Source organism: Choloepus didactylus, chromosome 9, assembly GCF_015220235.1.
Source record: "Choloepus didactylus isolate mChoDid1 chromosome 9, mChoDid1.pri, whole genome shotgun sequence".
Classification (NCBI taxonomy): Eukaryota; Metazoa; Chordata; class Mammalia; order Pilosa; family Megalonychidae; genus Choloepus; species Choloepus didactylus.
In genome coordinates, this window is record NC_051315.1 from 122,489,343 (window position 1) to 122,514,105 (window position 24,763).

General features: G+C 40.2%; 1 protein-coding gene across 1 annotated transcript in view; it reads right to left on the reverse strand.

Moving 5' to 3' along the window:
* The window catches only part of DNER (delta/notch like EGF repeat containing), a 381,612-nt gene that overhangs the window by 42,287 nt on the left and 314,562 nt on the right, over positions 1-24,763 (reverse strand). The window contains exons 9-10 of the mRNA XM_037850346.1: positions 18,297-18,419; positions 6,667-6,780 (exon numbers count right to left, since the gene is read on the reverse strand). Coding sequence (XP_037706274.1) covers positions 6,667-6,780; positions 18,297-18,419 — 237 coding nt within the window. The remainder of the gene's footprint in view (positions 1-6,666; positions 6,781-18,296; positions 18,420-24,763) is intronic.

Here is a 24,763-nt window from a genome sequence, read left to right on the forward strand (position 1 = left end):
ATAATGACCAAATTTCACCCAAATTTGGTGAAAAACATTAACATACAGATGTATAAAACTCAACAGACCTACGTATATTAAAGACAAAAAAAAAAAAAAAACCCCACATCTAGACCTCTAGACATATGATAGCCCAGTTTCTCATCCAGGGGAGATTTTTGATCCCCAGGAGACATTTGACAACATTTCATTTTCATATGGGGAGCTACTATTCATATCTAGTTGGTGGAGGAATATTGCAAAACATTTAAAATGTACAAGACAGTCCAATATAACAAATATTTATCTAGCCTCAAATGTCAACAGTGCTGAGGTTAAGAAACCCTGTCATAGTCAAACTGCTGAGAAGATTGAAAGCAGAAAAAACAAATTCAGGCACAGATGAGTTTAGAGTGAATTCTATCAAACATTTAAGCAAGAAATAATGGCAACCCTACAAAGACTCTTTCTGGAAAGAAAGAAGGAAGGAAGGAATACTCCCCAACTCATTTTGTAATGCCAATATTATCTCAATATCAAACCAAAGATAGTAGGAGGTAAGAAAATTACAGATCAATATTCCTCACTGAACATACATTCAAAACTTCTTAGCAAAATACTTGTGAATAGAATTCAGCAATATGAAAACAAGATAATCCAACTGCCAAGTGAAGTTTATTCCAGGAACCCAAGGTTGGTATCTTTAAAAACTCAATCAATGTAAATCACCATGTTAAAGAATGGAAACGAGAATAATGGAGAATAACCATATGGTCATCTCACTAACTGCAGGAAAAGCATTTGACAATATTGATCCATGGTAAAAACTCTCAGCAATATAGGAATAAGAGGGAGTTTCCTCAACCTGATAAAGAGCATCTACAAAAACAAAAGCAAACAAACAAAAATAAGCACTGCAAACACAGGAACACAGCACTGAATGGTGAAAAATTAAAAACTCTCCACTGAGATCAGGAATTCTAATCACTTCTAATCAACATTGTACTGATGGCCCTAGTCAATGCAATAAGGTGAAAACAGAAGGAGGAGGATGGGGAGAAGAAGGATATGGATGAAAACAGAGGGAGAGGAGAAGGAAGACAAATTGGAGAGAGATGAGAGTGAGGTGAGGTGGAGAAGAAATAATAAAGTCACACAGACTGAAAAAGAAGAAGCAAAATTATCTTTAGCCACAGATGACATGACTGTGTATGTAGAGAGCCCTAAATCCTACGGTGTCTGTGAAAAATTTAATACAACTAATAAGTGAATTTAGCAAGGTCACAGGATGCAAACTCAAAAAACAAAAATCAAGCATAGTTCCCTATACTAGCAACAAAAAACTGGAATATGAAATTTAAAAATACTATTTAAAATTGCATCAAAACCCTGAAAACTTATACTTTTAATTAAACATGTGTACAACCTGAATACTGAAACTACAAAACATTGCTGAAATAAATCAAAGGACACCTAAATAAATGGACAGATATACTATGTCCATGGATCAGAAGACACAATATTGTTGAGTGGCAATTTTCCCTAAATTAAAATCATTAACTATTCAAAGCAATCCCAATAAAAAACGTCAACATTTTTTAACTGACAAGGTGACACTAAAATCTACATGGAAATGTAAAGGATCTAGAAGAGTCAATACAATTTTGAAAAAGAAAAATGAGATTGGAGGCTTTATACTACTTAATTTCAAGACTTTAAAAATCACAGAAGTCAAGCTAGCACAGCATTAATGTAAATATCTGATAAACTATATTACAACTAGATAAGTGATGATAAATCTATTAATAGAACCGAATAGAGAATTCAGAAATAGACCCACACATGTACAGCAAATTGTGTCTTTACAAATGTGCTAAGGGAATTCAGCAGAGGAAAGGATACTCTTTTCAATAAGATGCTGAAATAACTGGATATCCACATGGGAAAAAAAATCCTATCATTTAAGCACACCTCACACAAAATTAACTCAAAACAGATCCTAGAATAAAACCTAAAAGCTAAAACTATATTTAAAATTCTAGAAGAAAATATTAGAGAAATTTTTCATCATTTTGAGGTAGGCAAAGATTTCTTAGAACACAAAACAAAAATGAAAACAAAATTGACAAATGATGTATCACCAAAATTAAAACTTTTACTCCTCAAAAAACACCAATTAGAGAATGAATGGATGAGCAAAATGTATAGATGACAAAGGATGTGTATCCATAATATTTAAAGGACACTTCTAAATCAATAACAAGATGACAACACGATTTTTTTTTTTTTTTGAAATGGGCAAAAGATTTTAAAAGACACTTTTGCAAATGAAAACATAAGAAAGGCCAATAACCACATGAAAGATGCTTGGCACTAAAGAAATGCAAACTGAAATCTCAATGAGAGTTACACATTCATGGCATTTGTCCATGAAAAATGAGATGCAAAGTGGAGAATACTGCAAACTGAAAGATGAGTATTTGAAAAGTAGTTGAGTTTAAAAGACGTAATAACATTAGACTACCTTTTAAAATACACACAGACTTTGTGCTCTGGTAAGAAAGGAATGGGTTACTGATGTCTTTGTTGTTTAAATGATGGTGTCAACTGGCCCAGGAGAACTTTGGCTTCCTTGCTGAAGTACAGAAAACTCAGGTTCAGGCTATAGTTTCAGATAGGGGATACAGCAGGTTCTGGATAATTAATGTTACATTAGGGTATGCTTTCTTTCCATTCACTGAGCCAGATAATACTAGGGTTCAGAATTGCAAAGGCTTCAAGACAAGTGGGGACAGAAAGTAAGTCAATAACTGAAAGATGAACTGGACCCAGGCCAGGAAGAGAAGCTTATGGAGAGAGCTGTGTGGAAGGCATGTGGGGCATAGAGAGCAGGGATGCTCGCTCTGGGTTTAGATGACTGCAGGGAACGTATTTTCAGCCAGACGCCTGAGTTCAGCAAAAAGGCAGTTTCCCAATACGACTTCTTGGAGTTAATCTGCTGGCCTGAGAGTAAAATGTTTTGATGCAACTGAAAAAGCTGGTCTCGAAAGGTAAATATGGCATTAGACTGAGCATATAATTATATTAACAATGACTTGCCAAATTCATTCTACTCAGTTAGGGAGTTTTGGACTGCTAGTTCTCAGGGCACAACAGGTTCTTTTGTAAGGAACAAAAATGATCCAATGATTAAATATATTTGGGAAACAAACAAAGGCTAATAATATTCTTTGCTGTAAGACCACTCAGAGCCTTCAGTATGCAGACAGCCTAAATGTGGCATGTACCATGTCCCAAATTTATTTTAGCCACAGGTTCCTCTTCCATGGAGCATCTCATGTGACCAGTGTTCTGTAAAATACATCAACAGCACAGCTCTGCAAACAACTTTAGGAGCTATTCTATGGTCCTCTGCAATCTGAAGAATTACCAGTGATAAATGGAAATAAAACGTTTGCTATTCCAAAGACCAGTTAGACTGATTTTTGAATCTACTCCAGTGAAAGTGTCCCACTGCTCCCTGTGGTCAGAGTGATGAGGGCAATGGAGAAAATGCGTGGGAGTGGACTTAAATTACCACAGAGCAGGGAAGGGGAGGAGGAGGAGGCAGAAGGGACTGAGACGCAGGAGATAGAGGGAAAGAACATTACAAGAAGACTCTGACATGGCCAGCTGAGGAATCAAAGAGGTAGAAAGGCCTGGGATGTGTCTGGAGAGGCTGGATGGGCTCAGACCACATGGGTCCTGATGTCCAAGTTAAAGGCTTTGATCTCTGGTTAAGGGAAAGGCAATGCCAATAGGGGATTTTAAGTAGAGAATGGCAAGATTACATTTTCATTCTGTAAGGGCTCTTGCAGCACAGAGAATCGATTAGGGACAAGGGGGAAAAGACGTGGAGAGATCAGTTAGGAAGGGGGTTGCACTGGTACAGGCAGGAGTTGAAGGCAGCCTGGTGCTGACGGAAAGAACTGAGAGCATCTAGGAGTTTTCGGAGACCCCGGCAGGTGAATGCAGGCATGAATGAAGAAGAGGAAGGTATCAAAATGATTCCCTGGTTTCTGGCCAAAGCAACTGGAGTGATAGTAATGCCCTTTAATGAGCTAGCAAATTTTAAAAGAAGAAAATGAGAAGAAACTCTGAGTTTGAGATATCTTTGAGACATCTAAGGGAAGATGTTGAAAAGGCAGTTGAAGTTCTGCTAAATATTCTGGAGAGAAGATTACATTTCCTCTTCCCATAAGATACAAAATAAATTTAAAAGGGATTAAAGATGTAAAGATACAAAATGAAACCACACATTATTAGAAAAATACTGGAAAACAGTTTTATAATCTTATAGGATCACTTCCTAGCATGAAACCACAGAGAAAGAACCAAAAGAAAAGATCAAGATTTAATTACATAAACTTAAAATATGATGCACGGAAAACAAAACAAAACACTTTCTACATATTCAAAAGGAAAGTGACCATGGGAAAATATTTGTAACCTGTGGCAGACAAAATGTAATATACTTATTATAAAGGGTTCTTTCAAATCAAGAAGAATAAAGATTAACATAAATGATCTACTAGAAAAGCAGACAAAGAGTAGGAATAGACAATCCATAAAAGAAGAAACACAAATGATCACAAATAAAGGTACTTTTAAAATATTCAACCTTATTAGCAATCAAAGAAGTACAAATTAAAACAACACTAAAATGGCATTTTTGGCCATCAGAATGACAATTCTCAGTATTTGTGATAAGATGAGGAACTAGATGGTCCCATGCACTCTTGGTAGGACTGAACATCAGAACAATCCTGGAGACAAATACAAAAGTATATATGTACTCTCAGATCCTGGGGTTCCATATCTGGGAAATTATCCCAAGAAATAATCAGGCAAGTACAAAAAGATGTGCATGAAAGGATATTCATTACAATGTTGTTCATAATAAGAGAGTTCTCAATTCCCAGAAGTTGAATTAATTAAAGATGGGTTAAAGAAATCATGATATTTCATACAATATACTGTAGCGCAGCCAGTAAAAATAACAAAGGAGTATATTTCTTGATGTGGAAAGACATTTATGATATACAAATATTTTTAAGTGCAAAACAGGTTATGAATAAGTGTGAAGAGTATAATTCCTTTCTGTTCACATACATATGCCCATGTACATATACTATGCACACGCAGACCTACCTGAAAACTTGTGGACATACGTACCAAAATGTTAACAAAAGTTATCTCTGAATAATGCAGTTTTAAGTGGTGTGGCTTGTTTTTTTTTCCTTGTCACCCTGTATTTTCTAATTTTTCTTCTATGACTATTACTTGTGGAATAAAAATGTCTGGGAAAAGCACAACAAGTTGCTTCCCCTCATTATTTGTGTAGTATAATGATGAGTGTAAACATCTGCATGTTTCAACAAAACAAAATCATCTGTGAATCATTTTCTGGAGTGAGCTCACTTCTAAGTCCCAGGGAAACCTAAATAACAGGATATGACGTGTATAACTAAAAGGAAGATGGGAATGAACCTGTGAGAAGAAGGAAGTTGCTTCTCCCACATCTTGACTGTCAGAATTGTCCGCAGGAGCACAAATGGAGCTCCCTAGGGACGGATGTGAGACTCACTTCTCTAGGTGCTTCTCTAGGGTGGGTGTGAGCGGTTGAGGAGGCTGCTGTGACTGGCAAGGAAAAGATGAGCACAGCAGTATGCCCTCCTCCAATGGCAGCACGTGCTTTCCCACAGATTAAACCCACCTTCTTCTAGGGGCACGTCCCAACTTGCAAACTAGAATGACCCTTACACTTTTGTTGGTTGAGCAAAGCTCTTAAAATATAAGTCTTGTTCTACACTCTAAATTTCAGGACTCCTGGTTCTGTTGAAAGATAATGAAGGAACATTGTCTATACCAGTGGTTCACAGATTCTTTTGAGAATCTCATGAAAGCTTTAAAGCCTCCTCTCAACATACATACATACATACATAAGATATTTCATATCTATTTTTAGGGATACACAAACTCCCTGAAGCACATGAGGGGATGACTTAGAAGAAGGACCCCAAAGTTACAGTTGCCTAGACTGGATCCTCTAGTCTACAAGGAGTCGTCCCACCCCATGTTCTGGCTGGCCACCAAGTCTGCCCTAGTGACCAAGCAGGTCATTGTTCTCTCGAACCCAGCCCCTGCCTCCCAACATGCTTTGCTCCTGGGCAGTTCTTGCACCTCACTCATGCCCCTCACCTCCGCCTTCACTAAAATAAACCCTGCACCTGCAGTATCTCCCCCTTCCTTCCCACTACCACCAATTCCCTCCAGTTTTCAAAATCCTAGCACTTTTATGTCTTTCAATAAAATAAATGTGGTAGCTGAATGTAATTTCTATAGAAAACACTTAACACAACCTTTTTCAGTGTCATGGCCATTTCTCACATTTCAAAGCCCAACTCCAGAAATGTTGGACCTGGCAAGTCTAAGTACCAAATGCTGACTTCAGAAAAGCCTAATTTAATGACAACACAGCCAGTTGTTTTAAAATAGGTCTTCACCCAAGCAATGTCTGGTTGCATTTGGCAGTGATGTTTATATTTGGCAATAATTTATTCATGGGGCTTTCTATGTCGTTTCCGAACACCTGCAATCTCAGGGATTTTGCAGTCAATTTGAGGACTCGGTTCAGAGATGACTTGCCTGCAAACCCTGGTGCACAGATGCATGTTCCGTTGAAGCCTTCACTGTCACAAGTGCCCCCGTTCAGACAGCTGACATTCGCACACGGATCCTTGAACAGTTCACAGTGTGTGCCTGCGGAGAGACAAATGCAAACGGTGGGACTCATTAATCTCTAGCTCCTGGGGCGTTTGAAAGGAAATGTCTGAGCAGCCTGGGACGGTGTGGAGGCAGATTCCCAGCTGTGTGTGGATATGGGGAGAGGGGGACCTGTGTGTGTTACATGTGCCCACTCTTGACTTTAGATAGTCTGTACAGACACATGGTATAAGAACACAACAAATTCAACCCCTGCTCATAGATACTATCAAATGTCTTTTATCCGTATTTTCTCTCACCATGTATCCCAAAGCCTGGGAAACAAAGTTAATAGCCTGAAAGATAAAAATGATCAGTGACACATGCTTTCCATATCTCCAAAAGAAGCAGAAAGTAGCCAGACAGATGTAATGAAATATTGATATAATTGATAAGCAGTATCCTGGTATTTAAATATCAGATATAGCCCCAGCTCTGCTTTGGAGAACTGCAGGAAAGAGAGGGAGCCATGGATAGTCGGCCTTTCATCTTCAAAACTCAACTTAGCACATCACAAAATAAAGCTAATGTGTTCAGGGCACACACTATGCTCCAGTCCCTTTGCTCTGTGCTTTAATCCTCACAACAGCACTATTAGACAAATACTCTTATTCTCCCATCTTACAGATGAAGAACCATAGGTAAAGAATCCAAGTTCCCAAGGCTGGTAAGGGAGGAGCTGGGATTGGAACTACCAACACTCCAAATTCAGTCTGTGCCTGCCAAGGAGACAGCCAAGAGTGAGCTCAGACTGGCCACACTAATATACCAAACTCAGCACCCACTTAACAAAAAAAGGCATTAAGAACAGTTAGAGTAAAAACAGTAAGTTTCCCATTTGTATAAAAAAGCAAAAATAAAAACAAAAGTATATGTGTGCAGGCGTATACACAAATGCATGGAAAATTCACCAAACTATTCCTGCTAAAGTGACATCTGAAGGAGAAAGGATTACTTTGACTTTTGTATATATGTATTTCTATATTGTTTGAAATTTTTTATGAGTATATATTATTTTACAATTTCTAATAGAACACTTTTAAAACCCAGCGCTATCTGAACAACCATCTTTCTGCTGGTGTTACACTGGAGCACCAAGATGGATAAATGGAGTGCTGTCCCTCTCCTGTCCCTGTCTCCTTGGAGAGGAAGATAAATCACATTACATTCTGGATAAGAGCATAGGTAAGGATATGCCCACACTTCTCAATGGCCTCAAGAACAGTAAGTGTAAAGCAAACAGTAACTGAATGGGATTTCCTTAATTTGCTCTTTGCTTCATCACTTAGCTCCTATTGTACAAGATTCTGCTACACCCAATGACTCATGATTTAGTCACTGAAATTATTCTTGCTGGGATTTTCTTCCCTTTGCAATGACTTAAGAAATAGAGATAAAGAAGAAGAAAAAATGTGAGAGAAAACAGAAATGGAACTTCTATCCATATACGGGCTGTGTATTCATTTGAGCCAGGGAAGGTACTTTAGAAAGGGTGGTTTCTAATTCCTTTGCCTTCTTTGCCCCTCATATCCAACCCATTAACAAAATCCATTAACAAACTCTGAAGTGGCTTCAGAGCTGTGATCCTGTTCGTCCTGCAGTCATCACATCGGCCTCACGACTGGTGGGACTCAGCCCACCTCAGTCGTGTCCCAGCAGGCCTCCGTGTCTCCGGTGACTTGAATGAGCCTTCCCGCCTTTCATAATATAAAAGACCAAATTAATATAGCAATTAACGTAAAACTGGCCATTCTTCTTCACTTAAGTGTTTAAGGCCTCTCTTCTCCCTGAAGTCTCTATTTCTGTCTTCCCACTGATTCCCAAGTAGGATGGGTTCAGTTGGAAGAAAAAAATGCAGAAGAAGTATTTACATATTTACAAGGTCCCATGGGGCCCATCCATGGGAACCAGGCAGTAAAAAAGGTTTTTGACAGGAAATACAGCCCCAACCAAGGTTCAGAGATGTCTGAAAGCCTAAAATTTTCCATTGGACCTAAAAGAAAAATAATCAAAGGTGATCTTTACTGAGTTTATAGTAATACATTAGCCAATCTAGCCTATATATAAAGCTAATACATTAGCAACAAAATTGCATTTTTCAAATAAGGCAGAAAAGCGAATCCAGCCTAAATAATTAAGCCCTTTAACCTCAAAGGCATCGATAAAATATATTTGATGAAAACACCTAGGATAATAAGCAATTTCAATGTGTTGGGTGGTTTTTTGTTTGTCTGTTTGTTTTTGGCAATGGCTATATCCTTTGTCATTTCTCTTTTACAAAAGATAAGACATTCGGTCACTTGAGCATCCATTGAGAGTTTTCTGGCAGCACAAAGATGGGACAAGAGCTAATCTTCACAGAAACATGATTACTATGACGTAAGATTGTCTTAAAAGTCCCATGAGCAGTTTGATGACTCACATCTCTATACTCTAAGCCTTGTTAATCCCTAGAAAAAATATTTGTAGTATTGCTCAGCTTGTCAATTAGAGCTGCACAACTATGTGTTAGAAATACAGAGACTAGACTGTTGCATACTGCTGATAAGCCAAAGTCGTTTCCTCTCAAACCCTTCGTTTTCAGGGCCCCTGGGCTCCCTCCCTCCTGTTCTCCCCACCATTCCACAGTGGTCCCAGGCACTGGCACTGCGTTGAGTCCTGGGCATACTATTTCCTCTGACAGGGAAGGCTTCCTTGCCATTTTCCCTCAACCTGGTCTTCATCTAGCACATTTGAACTCATCTGTAAAGTCCCAGCTCCAATGTCCTTTCTCTGAAAACTGAGCCTGACCCTCCCAAGACAGAACTCAATTCTTCTGCCAGTGTGCCAAAGACTTATTGTGTTAAAGTATAACTTATCCGTTCCATCTGATTCCCCCAAGAATCTCTAAGGTCCTTTGGAGCAGAGACCCTATCTTAATGCATGGAAGAATTATGGACGTAAAACTAGAATCCTACTCTTTCATGAGGTGCAACAGCCAGTGTACTTTGGCCAGAACACAGGTAGGATTGCCAAAGGAGTAAGAAGCCATTCCAAATCCACCTCAAAAACACCCGATTTTGTCAGGGAAACCAGGCCCACACTTCAAACTCAATCCGTGGAATGACACATGCATCACCCATTGGCAAGGGAGGTAGCACGCACTATTATGAATCCTATGTTTAGTCTCAAGCAAAAATAAACTGTAACTCAGTCAAAACAAATAAAAATTCAAACTTTTCATAATAAGGGATGGATAGGCAATATTTCTGAAGAGATTCCATTCCAGCAGGAGTTAATTTTAGAATTAAAATGAGTAAAAATTCAAAGAGTAGTGCGTCAAATATAAATCTTTGTTGTCATGACAATTTAGATACAATTAAAACATTGAAAACTGAAAATCATTATTTTCCCTCCAAGAAAAATAAGCCCAGGTAAAGAATATTAACTTGAAATGTTCTTTGTACGTAACATTCACTTTGCGACGTCATCTTACTTTATTTCAACTCGTGCTCTCTGAAAACTTGTCCAGTGTTTCAACCTCACAGTGTTCAACGTTTTCTAAGCCAGAACAGAAATTACAGTTGATATCCCACCCTTCGCCTCAGCACTCCATGTGCGTCAGCCTGTTTTCTCTTCTGGTTGAAGGAAGAAAGGAGGAGCCCTGGCTTACAGCATCTGTTTAACTCCCAGTACCAAGAAACGCTAGATACACAAAACACGCAGCAATTCTTGCTCAGCGCTTAAGCAGAATCTAGTAAAGGAAATAATTTTAGTCAACAAAGAAAGAGTTCTCATTTTTCAATCATAAATTTCTCTATCCTTTAAAGAAATAATTTTTACCTATAACACAGGGATCTTATTTCTGAAACCCTATCCCAAAGGCATAATCTAGAAAGTAGGAAAATGATATGAATAAAGTTGTTCATTCCAAAATTATTTAAAATAGCCCACCTCAAATGGGGCAACAAAGGAACAGATAAATATTTCCTCATGAGAATGTTACAGAGCAATTTAAAACAGAACCAATAAACTAATAAAACTTTGCAGCAATATATAAATTGTACGTAATGTAATATTAAGAATGACCAGAATACAAAATTGCACATATACACAATTATAACTATAAATACAAGGATATTTAAAAATATAGAAAAATAAAAATCACTATTGCTCTTGTATTCTGTTGTAAAACTGAGCCATTTTAAAATTTCTCCCTCTTCTAAATTTTCATTATTGTTCCTATGTCACTTTCATAATTAAAAATTGAAGTATTTTCTCTCTAACTTTTGTTACCAAAAATTCCAAATATATTTTGTGGATCACCAAATTTGTTCTGCTGGAAAAAACATCAATACAATCTGGGACTGCACCTTGAATTTCTGAAAATATGAGGCTATGAACACTAACCAAAAGTCTTAAAAGTCTCATCATGAACTAGCTTTGAACCAGTTTCAAAGGAAATAGCAGCATTTCACTGTGTATGGAGGGCGGTTACTCTTGTCCCTCCATGTATTTTGTTTTCTAACAATTTCATGGTCCACGGTGGAAATTTAAATACTAGGAAAATGTTCAAGATGGTTCCTTTAATTAGAATGTGTTTATCAGTAGTTGTAATTCAATTAAAGATAGCTATTGAGTGCTTGCTTTGTGCAAACCACCATATTAAGTGCAACAGAAAATTTTTCTAAAACACCTATATGGGCACTCCCTTTCAGGAGATTATGATTTAGTGTAGGGGAGGGGAAAGCCTGAAGCCAGAATATAAAGCTGAACATAACTGTCATAGAAAACATAAAGAAAATATTGCCAGAGTTCAAGGAAAGAGAAATAGCATCTGAACGGGAACTGACATTTTGGACAGCAGACACCAGAGGACTTATAAGAACAAAGAGGAAGAGAGAAAGAGACCAAGAATGGAACCTGGGGACCAACATAATTCACAGATCCCATCGGACCAAGATTTGTTAGTGGAGGGAGAGAGGTCAAGGTTAGGAAAGAATGGAGTTCTGAAGCCAAAGCAGGGTGAGTTCCAAAAAGGACCCAGTGATCCACGGGGCAAAGGGGCAGGGAAGCTGAGTCAAAAGTAGAAGGGGAAGGCTGCATGGATTTCTCTGAAAAGTATTCCATTAGGTCACCACAGACTTTCCTGAAATCCATTTTAGTGGGATGGTATGGACACAAGGCAAAATGAAGAGAGTTAAGAGAAGAATTAAACTTAAGAAAAGAGAGTGTGGTATGTACGAATTCTCAGGAAGCTTGGTTGAAAAAGCAAGAAGGGAGAAAGGGAAGCAAGTCAAGGAGGATGCAAGTCAATGAAGGAACTTTTGAAATTCATATGGAATTAATCTGAAAGTGTGAGAATGAGGTCAGAACATTTATTTTTTCTGTTTAGTTGTCCAATTTTCCTAGCACCTCTTATATAACAAGATTCCTCTTTAGGATTCATACATTATTATTATAGACAATGGTTTCTGAGCTATTATTCAGTTTTAATTATCTACCCAGTCTTGTGCCCACAATAAAATAAGTAATAATAACTGTAGCTTTATAATAGGTTTTAACATTTGGCAGGAGAAGTTCCCTTATTCCTCTTCATTTCTAAAATGTTCTTGGCTATAATTGCCTGAATTCCTGTCACACTCATTCTTTTCAGGGGTTATAGTCACTAATTTAAGTTTATTTTTTAAACATGAAATGGTAAAAATTTCTACTTAAAAGACATTTGAAAAGGAAGAAGTTAAAGACCCAACCCTTCCCCCTAACAGACCACCTATCCCAGTTCTAACTGAGAAGCAGGTAAGTGCTAGTTAGAAATTGGTGCCCAACAACATGACATTTTCCTATGTTTATATAAGCATTATATATATATATATATATATATATATATATAGAGAGAGAGAGAGAGAGAGAGAGAGAGAGAGAGAGACAGAAAAGAATGTTTGAGAAGGAGAGAAAGACACCAGATCTTAACTCACTCTTCCTCTAGATTGGAGATCTTGGAAAAGCAACTCAACAAGCAGGATTTAGCCCCTTGTGCCTCTCTTTTAATTCCTCCCCCATCCCTTGCTCCCCCCTCCCCACCACTCTTAGTTTAGAAGTTTCACTTTTATTGCTATTTTTCTAAGTGTTACCTTTCTATTTTTAGCAGTTTTATTTAATTCTAAACGTAAATTTCTCTAAATATTAATAAACACTTTACTGGCCATTAAAACGAGATCTCTAATACACACATATGCCTTCCTCCCCTCCCCACCCTTCCCGTTCCCACTGACCCCTCCAATTCATGGGTCTGGTTAAAATAATATGAAACTTTAGTTTGGTTTTTTCTACTTCTTCCTTACAAGCAGGTGTGACAGACATACCCAGTGACCCTCCATAAGTCATGCTGCTCTGTAATTCCCTCCCCTTGAACGTGAGCTGCTAACCAATTGAATATGGCAAAGGTATAGGGATTCTACAGATGCAATGAAGACTCCTGTTCCGGTTTGCTAATGCTGCCCTTTTGCAAAACACCAGAAATGGATTGGCTTTTATAAAGGGGGTTTATTTGGTTACAAAGTTACAGTCTTAAGGCCATAAAGTGTCAGAAGTAAGACATCAACAATAGGGTACCTTCACTGGAGAAAGGCTATTGGCATCCGGAAAACCTCTTGTTAGCTCAGAAAGCACGTGGCTGGTGTCCACTTACTCTCAGGTTGCGTTTCAAAATGGTGCTCTCTAAAATATCAGTGTCAGTTTCCAATGGCCGTCTTCAAAATGTGCCTCTCAGCTGCAGCTAGCTGTGAGCTCCTTCTGTCTGAGCTTTTATAGAGCTCCAGTGAGCTAATCAAGGCCCATGCTGAATGGGTGGGGCCGCACCTCCATGGAAATACTGAACCAATAGGTTCCAACCTAATCTACGCTAATAACGTCTGTCCCCACATGACTGCATTAAAGATAATGGCTCTTTCTGGGGGACATAATATATACAAACCAGCACAGCCCCTAATAAGTTGACTTTGAGTTAATCCAAAAGGAAATTATACTGGGTGGTTCTGACCTAATTGAGAGAGCCCTGAAAGAGGGCCCAGGCCTTCCAAGTTGGAGACCTGAAGCAGCAGAGATGTGTGCTCACTCGCTCGCTCTCAGCATCTCCATCTGTCTCTCTTGTCTGTCCCTGCCTCTCTCTCTCTCCTGGATGTGAAGAAGTAACATGTCATGAAATGAATTCAGCCAGCAACTCAAGGGAGCTTCCCCAGTCCAGCACGCAGGTGAGGATACGGCCCAGCCAACACCTCAACTTCAGCCTTGTGAGACCTGATCAGGGGACCCAGTCAACCCACACTTGGACTTCTGACCTATAGGAACTGGGAAGTAATAAAAGGCCATTAAGTTTGTGGTCATTTGTTATGCAGCAACAGATAACTCAGCAGGTAAGCCGATGTGCTTTCTCAAGACATTTTTCTTCACCATTAAATTACCATTTACATCACATAAATATCATCCATTTAGGTTTAATCCTGCATTTAGAGAAATCTGCTCAACCCTGTCTCTTCAGCTCTCCATCTTCCCTTATATGGATACCTTTGTTTTAATTTAGTTCCTATTTGGTGAGAGCACCTTTTTAAAATAACGTTCTTAGAGAGACCAGATGTTATTAGTTTTCTGCATGTTTGAAAGTACATAAATATCTTTCTCTTTCCCTCAAATATAAGTGATGCTTTCATCTGCAATCCTTTTCACTTAAAAGTCTGAAATACTTTTCCATTATCATTTAGTTTCCATTAGAATAGACGGGCAGAATGCTAGTTTGATTCTCTTTCTTTTGTAAAATAACTCTTAAGAAGAGCCTTGTAAACACGTTCTCTTTATCCTTTGATTTGGAAATTTTACCAGGGAGTATCAAATTGTGCATCAATCACCCCCTTCATGAATCCCTCCAGCATTCCATAAGCCCACTCCATTTGAAAACTAAGTCTCCCCTTCCGCTCATAGACCCCTTCTACAAGTTAGTTGATTCTGGTTTTATTTTGATGTGTTCCTTCTTACTCTTCTTGAGCATCCATCCTTCAGACAGAAACTGATCACTTGGCTCTGTTTTTCATATTTCTTATCTTTTTACTCATGGTTTCCATTTCCTTGTATTTTCCCTTCTATCATGAAAAGGTTCCTCCTTTTGTTTTTCGAGATGCAAATTCAATTTTGAATACTGTGCATTTTTTTTCCACTTCCTCTCTTGAATGTCTGGAGTTGTTGTTAGTTTTTGTGATTTTGTTTTTTATTTCCTGAAACTATTTTTCCTCTTTGAGTTGCAGGTGCGGGCTCCCTGTCCTGGCCAGGCTGCAGGGTGGCATTCTCAGGCAGAGACAGATCACACTAGAGATTCTTCTCCAGTGTGGGACAGGCCAGCCATCTGAGGCCTGTCTACTAAGGCATGGGGTATGTCAGATTCCAGAAAAAGAATCTAGTATATAGAAGGAATTTATGACCTAGGGACCCCACAGCTTATCTCAGAAAAACCAGGTGCAACATAAACTAAAGGATAAAGGCTGTTCAAGGCTGTTCCGGCCATGGTGGTGCCTCAACCCCCAGGGGGTGGATAAGGCAGGATCAGATATGTCCATAAGATGAACAACCAGAAAGGCCTGCTCTCCCTTGATAGATAACGCAGCTGCTTTTCTAAGGAGAAAACTGTGTCAGAACCCTAGCAACCAATCAGCCCAGAAATTGATAGGCACTCACCCAATCGAGGCACAGGACACACTCAGCAGGCACCCTTGCCCCCAACACCCTCCCATCCCAATGTGGGTTTTCCCTTTAAAAAATGCTGCTCTTGGATAGAGAGCTGGAGCCATTTTCTTTCTTCCTTTTCGCTGGCTCCCACCTGCTTTCTTCCTCTAATAAACCTTAAACTCTCTACTTAAACCATGACTCGCTGCGTTGTGTGGATTCCTGAACGACTCCAGCCTAACAGGGTAGAGGCCTCCCAGTATAGGGTTCTCAGAATTCTCCAGGTGTGAGTAGGGAGAAGCCATCCTCCCCCCTACACATCCAGAAAAAGGACCAGCTCATCCCAATTGTATAGTTTCCTTCGAGGGTAGCCAGTAGTCTTGAGATCAGTAGACCCCTCTGCCTCATGGGGTCTCACACACACCACATTCACAGCATCTTCATAAGCTGAGTGGTCCTTTGGGCTCAGCTGGTCACTGAGTCCCCAATTCTCCCCCAAAGCTCATCCCCTACCCCTGCTGTAAACAAGGGCTCTCAACACTTGTTACTTCTTCTTGAGACCCCTCCAGGGTACTCTACCTTTCTGAATCATCTCCAGCAGACAATTGCGAGAGATCAGAGATCTTGAATGTAGACTCGAGTTGCCATATCCCTAGATCTTCATTTTCTTGGAGTAAGAGTTAGATGAACATATTCATAGGGTGAAGGAAAGGAGCAAGCAGAGAGTAAGAAGTTGAGGACATGGAGAGAGATAAGCAATTGATGGAGAAAGTTCTCAGAAAGATAAAAGGGGTTGAAGTTAGAGCATGTATGGAAAGATTAACCTTGAGCAGGATGAAAAGCACATGATCAGCTGGCATGGAAAAGAATAACATTTTAGTGGTTGTGGTTGTTGATAAGTTTGTAGGGCAGGGTTTCTCCAAGTGTGGACCAGCACATTGGCTGCACCTGAGAATTTACCAGAAAGTCAATTCTTGGGTCCCACCCAGATCTACTGACTCAGAAACTCCAGGGGTGACGTTGGCAATCTATGTTTTTTCAAGTCCACCAGCAGATTTGAATGAGTTCTCAAGTGTGAGAGCCATTGCCACAGGGGATGAAGAATGAGATAAATTTGAAGATGTTGCAAATGATAACCTCTCTTTTTCCCCATGAAATGGAGATGAAGTCAGTTATAGTTCAAGAGTGAGCAGTTCAGTACGGGGCTTGCAGAAAGGGCAACATTTTAGAATGCCCACTCAGAGGAACGGAAGCAGGAGGTGACAAATGCCAGGGTCACAGTATGTGAATCTGTGGAAACTACACTGAGTCATCACATGCAATTGTGTATTTTATTTCTTAGTCTTGATAAGAAAGACTTAAAGACAGGAAGGTAAGGGGCATATTCAGAATACACTTGATTAATGATTTGGTCATATATAAAGATGAAATTTACTTTATAAAATAAAATTCTATTTTAAGTGAAAGAATATGGGATTTTTAATTTTTTGAAGCACATTCACCACTATTAATTCTGTCATCAAAGAATCTCCAAATCACTCTATAAGCATCACTGTCCTTACTTTATACACAGAGAAAATGAAGACTGGCCAGGTTAAGAGAAGTATCTGGACACCACAGGAAACTAGTAGCACAATTAGGATGAGTTACCCAGGTCTCTTGATTGACTGCTCCTTTATTCTTTCCAGACTGAGCTGCCTCTCTGTTTCTCAATGCTCTGGTAGACCCAGAACTGGAAAGCCATGTGGATGTGCATGATGCCCTTCTGGAAGTTGGCAGAGTTTGGCTCTAAGCGGGCAGTGCGCTCCCAAAGCAGCATGAGATCTGCTGAACAGTAAATCTAAGACTTGGCCCAACCTCAATTCTTCTATCCAGGGGCCTGGGCAAATGCATCAGTTTGCAAATGGATGGCATCAGGACACATAAGCAGTGACGGGAGCAAGCGATGTAGTGAGATGGCTTTCAGTGGAGCCCTCGAAAGCATTACAAAAATCTAAACTCAACCCTGAAGTTATGGCTTACAGAAATGTGCTCAATAGCTGAGAAACAGGCCAGCCTGACACACTGCAACCTGGGATGCCCGGGCTCAAACGAGGTGGTACCAACCACGAATCCCAGCTAGAGCCCGATGGGGAGGCAGCGCAAAGGAGCTTTAGGGCCCATACTGGCCGGCGGCAGGAGGGATACCGTTACAATCTACCTCATGTGGTTTTGGTGAGGATTACACGAGTTAGTGAACCCAAGGGCTAAAACAGAACTGGCATGTTAGAAACACTCCATCAATGGCAGCTGTTTTTCCAGAGTGACACTGACACGCGTCCACTCAAATGAACTAATATTTCCCTCTCAACTGACTCATTTAATGGAATTAGCTTATTTGCCAATACATGAGACACCAACTACCTCCTCCTCCAAAAAGCCCAGTTCCGTGTCTTTTTATAGCAAGCACCATGAAGCCCCGGGCTTTCCTCTTCCATGATTTTCAAAGCAATGTCCTGTGGCCTATGTCTGGCAGTCCATCTAATATAACTTTTTGCTGTCAGCTTTTTACACATTCAACAAGGAAGAGAGAGGATACAAGAAGAAGGAAATAACTGTAGTTTTTTTTTGTTTGTTTTTTTTTTTGTTTTTTTCATTTTATCAGGAGGAAACCTGAGACTTGCAAATTGGTTTCCTGGGCTCCATAAACCATCTCACCTCCAGCATTTGACTTTTATTCTAAAGGACCTCATGCTCTGATTAGAGGCTTATGGATGCAAATTAAGAAGTCAATGGCATCATTTAGAGCCACTCTGGCAGGAGACGATCCAGTGGCCACATACCTTTGTATTCTGGCAGGCACACACACTGGTAGCCATCAACGAGATCCCTGCAGGTGGCAGCGTTCAGACACGGAGCAGAGAGGCATTTGTTGTATTCCTCCTCACAGTAGAGCCCGTGGAAACCTGAGGGACAGACAAGGAGAGGCCCGCCATGAAACACATCCTTCTAAAACTCACCCTGAACCAGCCTGCAAGGAAGGCAGTGATTATCAGTTGAAAAGTATGGCGCAGACAGATGGGATTTCAGGAGCTGGGTCTCTGGAAGTGTATTTAGGAGAAGGCTGTGAAGAAAGAACCTGTTCTTATCACATTTCTTCATAATCCCAAGTATAAAAGGAGGAGACCAACATCAGTGACCCCTTTATCCACCAGACGGTCTTTTATATGCCTGATGATACCCGTGACCAGGCAACTGGGCAACCCGGGTTACGGCATGCATCCTCTGTGGCCATAGCATCCTTTCAAGGATGTGGACCACCCTTTTTCTTTAGATCAATTAGGAAAACATATTTCCTTAAAGAGAATTTTATTAAAGGAGAAAAACATCAATGCATTTCCTTTCCTTTTCAAATCAATAAAGAAACTCTGCTCAAAGGCCCAAACCTAAATTCCTGACAAAATGTTTGATTTTGGGGGGTATTTAAAAATCTGATTATCTAGATTATAATATTTTAAATTGTATTTTAAAATTTTAGTGATTAAAATATATTAATATTAATGAAGAAAAAGAAACTGACCATTTCTCAATAAAGACCGCTTTTTACTCTTCTATTTGCAAAACAAGTGTTTATTCTAAAGGATGAGAAGACAACATTCCTTGCAATTCACTCATGAATGTTATGCTGTTTTTAACTTTCAAAAACACGCATTACTGCCAATTTGCAGTGAAACTGGGCCATTTTTGTCTGGCCGTGTCTAAACTATAAGAAACATGTGAGCCCTTTCAAAAGTCACCCTGCCTGTGTTCATTCTGAATTCAGATAAGCAGAAAAAATAAACCTTTACCTAAGTAGGAACTAGAACTATGAGCTTTTTCCCAGCCTTTCCAACTCACAGCCAGCCCTCATTAGGAAATTCTAATGTGTTGAACTTAGAAATTCTAAAGTGTTTCTTGTGCCTATCACAAAAATAGGTTACGTTCATATTTGCATTATTAAAAGAGCACTTTTCAAATATTTTACCATTTCAGTTGCTTTTTAACTCCTTTCGTAATTTAGAGTAACAGCCCCTTTGAGAAGACCTGGACTATCTGGGACAAGTATGAAGCCATGGTTTTCTATTCTTACCCTACTTTTTCTAACTTTAGAGAAACATTTCCTATTACTCTTCATGAGATTATTTCAATCATCTAGGCCAGTGATTCTCAACTGGCAGCAATTCTTGCCCCAAAGAGGGACATTTGACAGTGTCTGGAGACATTTTATTTGTCACAACAAGGGGGGGGGGCAGATGCTACTGGCATCTAGTTGGTAGGGGCCAAGGATCCTGTTCACCATCCTACAGTGCACAGGACAGACCCTCACAACAAAGAACTATCCAGCCCAAAATGTCAATAAGCCAAGATCAAGAAACCCTGCTCTAGATCAGGAGTCAGCAAGCTACAGCAACAGGATTAAATCTATCCCACTTCCTGTTTTTGTAAATAAGGTTGTGTTAGAACATGGCTACATCCACCCATTTATATATTGTCCATAACTGTGTGCTGCAACCACCAAGTTGACTAGTTGCAACAGAGACCATATGGTGTGCAAACCTCAAAGATTTACTATCTGAGACTTTACGGAAAAAAATTGTTGACCCCTAATCTAGATTCTACGCAAGACTTTTATTAACAAGAGTTATATGACTTTTGGCTTCTCCTCCTAATTACAAGAACCTTTTTATGGTCAGTGTGGGGAAATAAACACAAGCAGCATCTTTTCAATTAAATTTTCTCTCCCAGCATGCTTTTAAAAAAATCAACTTGGAAGAATAATGTATAATCCTACAAGCATCTTTGACCTCTGAATTGAGATGTTATTTACATAGACAAAATTTACAGCAAATTTCCTGATCTCATCCATAACGATTTTCATTTGTTGAGAACAGCATCAGCTTTTTCCACTAACAACATGAAAAAGCAAATGAGGAAGTTATTTTATAGAGACAGTTAAGCTGGTAGTATTTTTCTTCCTTAAAATAAAAAAATAAGATAAAGGTTTCATATTCTAAACTGTTTCTTAAGAGATGGTAACATTTTCATGTCTTTATGGAAATGTCAGGGCACCCTTTACACTTGGTTCCAAAAAACCTTAATCAGACTGTTGAAATAAAAAGGCATTCCTTCCAAAAGAGAAGATTCCTTTGAAAATGAGGCTGCTACTCCCTGCTGATAATTAATTTGACCAAACAAATTAGCTCAGGGCAGTAAGCCCAGGGACTAAAAAAATTAGGCTAAATCCAAAGAAGTTTTTAAAAACAAAATAAAGAGCTAGAACAGTGGGATCAGAGGAGCCCCCTCCAGGGCACGGATCTTCTCACCACTGCTCTGATTTATGCATGACTTGCTCCTGAGTATTCCGCTCCAATCACTTCCTTAGAATTGACAGAACATCGCAACCCAATGGATGTGGGGAGAGAAGGTGTCAGTCCGATGGCTGCCAAGTTCAGAGTGGATGATGTTCCCATTAGCACAACCAGGTACAACCAAAGGAATAACAGAAAATGAGGACAAGTCAGATTGCGGACATGTTTAACTTAAGGTTCTTCAGGGAAAGTCCAGGTGGCAGCTGGAAAACCTGAATGTCATAGAAACAGCACTTTGGGTGCTAGTTTCTTGGAAGTGGAGTTGAAGTTCTCATCAAAGAAGAGCACAGACTGGACTTGGATTAGATATAAATGTATATAATAAACTCTAGGGCAACCGCTAAATTTTTTTTCAAGAAATGTCATTGATATGCTTAGAGAGGAAAGAAAATGGAACTATATAAAATGCTCAATTAAAATCAGGGGCGGTAGAAAAAGAGTGGAGGACAAAAAACAAACAACAACAAAAGAAACAACAACAAAAAAGCAGGGTTGCTTAATCTCGCTACCAATGGCATTTGGATTGGATGATTTTTTGCCGTGAGGGCTGCCCCACGCATTGCAGGATGTTTCGTTGCACCCTGGCCACAAAATGCAAGTAACACTCTGCCTCTTCTGTCCCAAGCTGTGACAACCAAAACTGTTTTTTAACATTGCCAAATGTCCCGAGAGGCAAAACCAACACCCCCTCTCCACACTGAGCACCACTGTCCTAGATCCTTTTTATAGGATGTGAATTACCCGAGGAGATTTAAGGACACTGGGTTTGAAACTGTCCTTATAAAGAGTGAGAGTGAATTCATCAGAGAAAAACAGATTCCTGCTTAGTACCAAGTGGGCCCTTCTGCAATTATGGATTTGCTGTAATAAAAGCCTAAAGATGACTCTCTCCTGCAGTTCTACCCTGCAAAGGAATACGGGCACTGGGTTTGGCTGGGGCTAAGACTGTGCCAGATGAATGGGATAAAGAGAGACCTGCCTGGTGATTCGAGAGCTACCAAGCCCTGCCAGACCTTCTTCCATTAGCTTCTCGGGGAAGCTCCCCTTCATCAAGCTGGCTAGTGGCGTCGGTTTCTAGATAGTACTACCTCTACTTCTCAGATGAGAAGACCACAGCCCATGAGGATTAACTGATTCAGCAAAGCCATCTGTGGAACCAGGATTGTCCCAGCAGAATCCGAAGTTTTCCAAAACACGGCGCTCTCCTGGCTCCAGGTCCCCAGAGGCGATTCCAGCTCTCCCCACGGAGAGGCGAGGCGTGACGCTGCCTTTGCTGTGTCTTCTCTTTAAACACCATCTCAAGCCAGCATTTAAATATTAATATCCACAGAAAACAGGTGCTGGTCCCACACTTGTTTACTCACGAGCTCCTTTCCTTCCCTCCCTCATCCTATCCCTCTCTGACAAATCCAAAACTGTAAGATTTGTGATTGCAACCAGATGGCTTTCACACTTTGTGTAACAAATCCCAGCAACTCCTCCGTTTGTATCGCCTCTGGAGGGCTGTGTGGGCTTCCTGCTGTCTCAGTAAAAGAAAACTAAGGTTGTGCACCTCACAGGACCTTCCAGAAACAACAGCGATGTATTCAGGACACATGGAGAGGTGAGGCCCTGCTGCTCGCTTCCCCCAGCTGACCGAATTCAAGGCCAGAGGGAATCTGAAGGTCCCCCACACACATACACCCTTTTGAGATCAGACTGTACTAAGCGGATGGGCGGCTCCACTGAGGGTATGTTGCAACTCAGAGGATGTTTTCTCAAACTCTTTTCAGTAAGAGCAGATAAAATGCGAAAGCCCACAACTCCCTGATTCAAGTCAAGGCGGGTTCCTGGAGATCAAATAGTCCAAACACCTCACCATGGCAATTAAAGATTTGGGCCAAGAGGAAATAATCCTATTATGTTAGTATGATTCTCTGTGTGTTTTCAAATTCTGGTGAAACTCACTGATGGTCATAGAGGCCTCAGCATGAAGAAATGAAATGTCGGGTCGTGCATTCCTTTTGTCATTCTGCAGTGCAGAGAGCTTATTTCAAGAGGAACACTGTGTGTGTGTGTGTGTGTGTGTGTGTGTGTGTGTGTCCCTCAGTCTTGCTCTTTTCTGCTGGGTTCACAATAGGAATCTTTTTAAATACAAGAAAAAAGTAGGAAAGAAAACCTGTTTACATTAAATCTAGTAAGCTGCTCTAAAGGGACCTGCTAATGTTGATATCTGTACAGACTTCTAGGGAATAATTATGCTTCTGTTACACATACACATGCACACACAATATTTGCAAGAAAATATTTGTGAACATGGAGACGCTGTATAAGTAAATACAGAATATTAGTTGGGGTGGGGGTGGGGACAGCAGACGCTTCTTTCCTTGCCCAATTCTTTATCCTTTCACTGTTCATGTCACCTGGGCCAGAAGAGAAAATAGATGTGAAAAGACTTAAATCAGTCAGTTTCCACTTGCTGTGGTTCTTATAAACATTAAAGTAGGCAAATGACTGATGATGGGGCGTAAATTAAAATTTTAGATGCTAAAACCTCACTATTATGTATATGTTACTGAGCCATCTACCAACTCCCACCTCCTGATGGATAATGGAGAGTTCGCTCTAAATCTCCCCCTACCTGTCCCCACAATGAGCTTATGTACTCCACTGCCACGAGCACTACCTTTAACAGCCATGCGGTGAAGGTGGCTGGTCTCGGTGTCTCATGTTTGCCTCCTTGACTGATTCATTCTTTAATTCAACAGTTATTAAATGCCTACTGTGTGCCAGGCCTGTGCCTACCACCACAAGAGGCTCTGTGCTAATCAGTGGAACACACGGGTGGGTGAAAACAGGCAGAGTCCCTCGGCCAGAGGCCCTTAGGAGGAGAAAGTCATCAATCATCCAAATAAATGCCAAACCATGACTGGGGTAAGTGTCACAAAAGAGAGCTGGGTGATGCCGGGAAGGTGGACAGGCAGGAGGGTGACCTAGGCTTGTTCCAGCGAGGCTGCCTGGAGGCTGGGACAGGTGAGCTCAGAGGTGAGGGGCATGTAAGTATTAGCCAGGCGGTGGGGGGGTGGGGGTGGTGAGAAGACTCAAGGCAAGAAAAGCAGCGTGTATGGGGGGGGGGGCGGGCAATGGCTCATTCTAGAAGCTGGGCTGGAGCTACTCAACAGCCCAGCAGGGAGAAGAAGCAAGAGGCAGGCAGGTTGCCAAACCAGGTGGTAGTTTAAAGTGGGGGTGGGGGGTGGGGTCACATATCAGATTTGCATTTCAGAAAGGTTTTTCCTGCTACCTTTTAGAGAATGCAAAACTTCAACTCAACACTCAGTCTTGGACCCCTGAGTCTTTATTTTCTCTTCAACTGCTGTCAGTCCGCTCTCCATTTCCCCAGCACACAGGTTGGTGAATATAGAAGATGCTCAGTCAAATCAGGTGAATTGAATTTGCTAAAGAAGTGGAATCACAGGACAGAAATACCTTTGCACACATAAATTCAGCAAGTTATTTTCATTACAAATATCTGTCATGTACAAATATGGATAAAAATGCCTGGGGAGATATATTCCTCAATTGATAGTGGGTTTTTGATGGGTGGTGGAAGTAAGGACTATTTTTTATATTTTAAGTATGCATATTCATATTTCCTAATTTTCCACAATGGAACTATGTTACTTGTGTAATGTAAAGGGGTAAGAAATATCCTAGATGCTTCCTGGATATTTTGTTTGTAGCATCACAACTCCAAATCACGTGGCTGATTATCAAGAGAAATGATAACCAACCATGCCATGTGATTAACACTTGATGGGGCAGTGGGAGAACAGCTAATATTAGAAAAAGCCTCACTCTATCAAGGGTATTTTTTTAGGGGAGAAAGCGGACAGGGATGAAAGTGATTCTCATAGACTGAAAGG